The 4,843-nt window shown below is 41.2% G+C and overlaps 1 protein-coding gene across 1 annotated transcript; it reads right to left on the bottom strand.

Annotated features, from left to right (window-relative positions):
- Nucleotides 1-731: 731 nt before the first annotated feature.
- On the bottom strand, nucleotides 732-1,676 carry LOC103212419 (olfactory receptor 7D2). The gene has a single exon (XM_007958397.2). It carries the CDS (start codon nucleotides 1,668-1,670, stop codon nucleotides 732-734), a length of 939 nt encoding a protein of 312 aa, XP_007956588.1. The 5' UTR covers nucleotides 1,671-1,676.
- Nucleotides 1,677-4,843: the final 3,167 nt, after the last annotated feature.

The following is a 4,843-nucleotide window of genomic DNA, read 5'->3' on the forward strand; positions in this document are numbered from 1 at the left end:
CCATAGTATTGGGGATATCATCAGACTTCTTCTGACCAGTAATTCTGGTCATTATTGAGTTTTTGGATTTTATTCCACATGTTTCACCCCACTCTCTACAGGATCTCCAGATTTGATCCATTCCTGAGCAGTTGGGATTGGTACCTGGGCACCATCTAGTTCTTCTGGTCTCAAGGACCATCATGTCTTAGGGCTGATTGCTCCCAATTGCCCTTGGGTTTTTGCATTCTTCTTCATTTCTAATGCTAGCAGACCATTAGTTGCATCTTAGATGACTGCTTGAAAGATTTTAAGACCCCAGTCACTATTCTGGACATACTTTTTGGATAGATGATAAGGCAGAAATATAATTAAAGGAATTATGGATATTAAAAAACAAAAAAACAAAGTCATTGCCATCAAGTTGGTTCTGACTCACAGTGACCCCTCCTTGGGTTTTGGAGGTGGTATCTGTATGGAAGTAGATTGCCTGGTCTTCCTTCCCAGGAGTGGCTGGTAGGTTTGAACCACCAGCCTTCTGGTTAGCAGTCAAATGCCTCAGGCACTATGCCACCAGAGCTGATGTCAGAAAATGTGAAAAACTATGAGAGAGAAAATCATTTATCCACCAGGATCAGGTAAAACAAAAAGATGGTTTAAGAGATCCAGGAGTTGGGATTTGATCAAACTTCAGAATCAAAATTTTTTGTCATTGATACCCACAAGTCTTAGTCCTGGGGCCAATGGATCCATCACAGACAAGAGGCCGCTCTGTGGAGGAGCCTTCCCAGGGACTCCTTAACATCCTTGTTCCTCAGAGTGTAGATGTAGGGGTTCAGCATGGGAGTGACTACAGTGTATATCACTGAGGCTATTGAGACACTCTGGGAGGGATGAACCACTGAAGAAGTGAAGTAGACTCCCACGCCTGTCCCATAAAATAAAGAAACGACTGAGAGGTGAGAACCACAAGTGGAAAATGCTTTCTGTTTTCCCTCAGATGAGGACATCTTCCTGATGGATGAAACAATTCGTGAGTAAGAGAAAAGAATCCCAATTAGGGGGAAAACCCCCAGCAAACCAGTCATAAAATATAACAATGTGTTATTCAGGAAGGTATCAGAGCAGGCAAGATTGAGAATCTTTGTCACTTCACAGAAGAAATGTGGAATTTCAAGATCTTTACAGAAGGTCAGATGCATCATCAAAGAAATATGGAGAAGGGATATCATGACGCCAATGATCCAGGTAGTAAACACCAGCAGGCCACAGAGGTGGAAGCTCATGATGACTGTGTAGTGCAGGGGGTGACAGATGGCCACAAACCTGTCATAGGCCATCACAGTCAGGAGTAAAGTGTCCAGAATGGGAAAAAGCATGGAAAAATAGACCTGAGTAAGGCAGTCCAGGTAGGAGATAGCTTTGTTCTCTGTCTGGATGTTCACTAGCACCTTTGGGACGACTGTATTGCTGAAACAGATGTCAACCAAGGACAGGTTGGAGAGGAAGAAATACATAGGGGTGTGGAGGTGGGGGTCAAAGCTAACAGCCAGGATGATGAACAGATTCCCAAGCATGGTGACCAGGTACATGGTCAGGAAAAGCCCAAATATGAGAGGTTGCAGTTCTGTATCCTCAGAAAGTCCAAGGAGGATGAACTCTAAAACTCCTGTTTGGTTTTCTGTTTCCATGTAGCTGATGTATCTATGAAGAAAGAGACAAAAACAATATTAATTAACAGCAAGTAGGCATCTCTTACATGATATCAATGTTTATGCTTTGTAATCACATTATTTATGGAGTCATTCATTTTGTCTAAGAGTTGGATCTCCTTTCACTTATAAACTTGGTGGAACCTACAAAAATGGAGTGTCTAATCCTAGCTGTCTCTCTTAAACATCTATTTTGTAACAACTCTGACAGATAGTCATGAAGCTTCAATAATGTGACAAATCAACATCATGTCCCTATTGACAGGATGCACTGAAAAGTACGTACAATCACTTCTGTGGAATTTTTGCCCAAAATGCATGACGTCAGTGTAAAGATTATGGAACACCAAAAAAATCCTAATTGAGGGATACACAATACTTGACCCATGCTGTTCAAAATGTCAACACCATAAAATACAAAGAAAGTCTAGGAACTGTTTCAGATTAAAGGAGGTAAAAGAAGTATGTCCATCAAATGCAATACATAATCTGAGAATCTGGTGGTGTAGTGCCTAAGGCATGTGACTGCTAATCAGAACGCTGGCAGTTCAAATCCACTAGCCTCTCCTCAGAAGGAAGGTTGGACAATCTACTTCCATCATGATACTGCCTCATAAACCCAATGAGGGGTCACTATGAGTCAGACCCCACTCGATGGCAGTGGGTTTGGTTTTTTTATAAATGACCTGAAAAGTGGAAGACCCTCAATGAAATGAATTGACACTGTGGCTGCAACAATGAGCTCAAACAAAGTTTGGTAAGGATGGCATAGGACTGGGCAAGTTTGGTTCTGTTGTACATAGGGTTGCTATGGGTCAGAACTGACTTGATGACACCTAAACAAAACAAGTGACACTTTTGAGATCATTGTTGAAATATGAGTGAGTTCTGTAGATTTGATAGTAGTATTATATCAATGCTAATTTCACCAATTTTATCATTGTACTGTGGATATATACAATAGTGTCATTGTTTTTAGGAAATACTGAAGATTTAGAGGAAAGGGACACCATATCTGAAATGCATATTATTTTGAATGGGATCAGAAAAATTACCAGAAAAGAGAGAGGAAGAAGAAAGGGAGAGAAGGGGAAAGATGGAGAGGAAAAGGGAGTAAATGTGGTCACATGTTGACATATCAAGACTATTTGTGCTGTCCTTGCAACTTTTTTATAAATCTGAGAATATGTCAAAATAAAAGGTTAAAAATATTACTGTCTCTTGATGCCAAATAGTACAGAGTAGGAAAAGAGGAAGAAACTCCCTCCAAGACATGTTTTAGAAAACAGTGAGCCCTCTAAGAACACTGCAGCAGAGATAAAGTGGTGGGTGGAGGGAACTGGCGTGTGGAAGCTGATCCAGGAAAAAGATGTGACTCTGAGCTAGCTTTGCACAGCAAGCTATTTACTGGGGCTGAAGCACTGACAACCCATATGTAGAGGGTAGTCTGCCAGAGATAAGTCATGCAGGAGCTATCACAAGGACAAAAGGGTATGAAAACCTCTGGGAAAAAGATGGAGAAGGAAACTTAGGTGTCTCTAAAGATCTTTTGCAACAAGGTGAGGACTCTGGGAGTAAAAGTGTTCTAAGACAGCAGCACTTTCGGTTCCTTAGAACTACAATATTTTATCTTACTTGTCAGATGTTGGGTGAAGTTTTGTGGGATATGAAAAGCAGGCAGGCTCTGTTGTTGTTAGGTGCCATCAAGTCATCTCCTACTCAGCGAACCTATGCACAGCAGAACAGAACACTGCCCAGTCCTGCATGAGCTCCATGATTCTTGCTATACTTTAGCCCATTGCTGCTGCCACCGTGTCAATCCAACTCATTAGAGGCCTTCCCCTCTTTCGTTAATCCTCAGCTTTACCAAGCATGACATCTTCTCCAGGGAATGGTCCCTTCTGACAACATGAGCAAAGTAGGTGAGATGAATTCTTGCCATTGTCACCTCCAAGGAGCATTCTGGCTGCACTTCCTCCAGAACAAACCTGTTAGTTCTCCTAGCAGTCCACGGCACTTTCAGCATTCTTCATGAACATCACAGCTCAAAAGCATCAATTCTTATTTGGTCTTCCTTATTCATTGTCCAGCTCTCACGTGCACGTGAGGTGATTGAAAATACCATGGCTTGTGTCAGGTGCACCTTACTCCTCAAGGAGACATCTTTGCTCTTCAGCACTTGAAAGATGTCCTTTGCAGCCAATTTTCCCAGTGCTGTATGTTGTCTGATGTCCTGACTGATGCTTCCATTGGTGTCGATTGTAGAACCAAACAATGTGAAGTGTTTGACAATTTCAATCTTTTGTCCATCTATTGTGATGCTGCTTATAGGTCCAGTTGTGAGGAATTTTGTTTTCTTTATATTGAGATGTAATCAATACTGCAGACTTTATTCTTCAATCTTCATCAGTAAGTGCTTCAAATCATCCTCACTTTCAGGAATCAAAATTGTGTCATCAGCTTATCGTAGGTTGTTAATGATTGTTTCCCCAAACCTGATGTCACATTCTTCTTCATATAGTCCAGCTTCTTTAATTATTTGCCCAGCATACAGATTGAATAAGTATGGTGAAAGGATCCAACCCTGACACACTCCCTTCTTGATTTTAAGCCGTGTAGTGTCCCCTTGTTCTGTTCAAACAACAGCCTCCTTGTCTATGTACAGGTTCCTCAGGAGTACATGAGGAATTCCCATTCTTCTCAATGTTATCCACAATTTGTTATGATCCGCACAATCAAATGCTTTGGCATAGTCAACAAAACACAAATAAACATCTGTCTGGTATTCTTTGCCTTGAGCCAAGATCCATCTGACATCAGCAATGACATCCTTCATTCCACATCCTCTTCTGAATCCAGCTTGGCCTTCTGGAAGTTCTCTGTCAATATTCTGCTACAACTATTTTTGAATTATCTTCAGTAAGATTTTACTTGCATATGATATTAATGATATTGTTCAAAATTTCCACATTCTGTGGGATCACATTTCTTTGGAATGTGTACAAATATGGATCTCTTCCAGTCAGTTGGCCAGGTAGCTGTCTAAATCTCTTAGTGTAGACAAATGAATGTCTCCAATGGGACATCCATTTGTTGAAACATCTCAACGGACATTCTGTCAATTCCTGGAGCCGTCTTCTCCACCAATTCTT

Source organism: Orycteropus afer, unplaced genomic scaffold (assembly GCF_000298275.1).
Source record: "Orycteropus afer afer isolate SDZICR_OR568_19922 unplaced genomic scaffold, OryAfe1.0 scaffold00960, whole genome shotgun sequence".
In the NCBI taxonomy this organism is placed as follows: domain Eukaryota; kingdom Metazoa; phylum Chordata; class Mammalia; order Tubulidentata; family Orycteropodidae; genus Orycteropus; species Orycteropus afer.

Bases quoted from the DNA above. Each gene is read 5' to 3' on its own strand.
- LOC103212419 (XM_007958397.2), bottom strand. From the start codon at position 1,670: ATGGAAACAGAAAACCAAACAGGAGTTTTAGAGTTCATCCTCCTTGGA.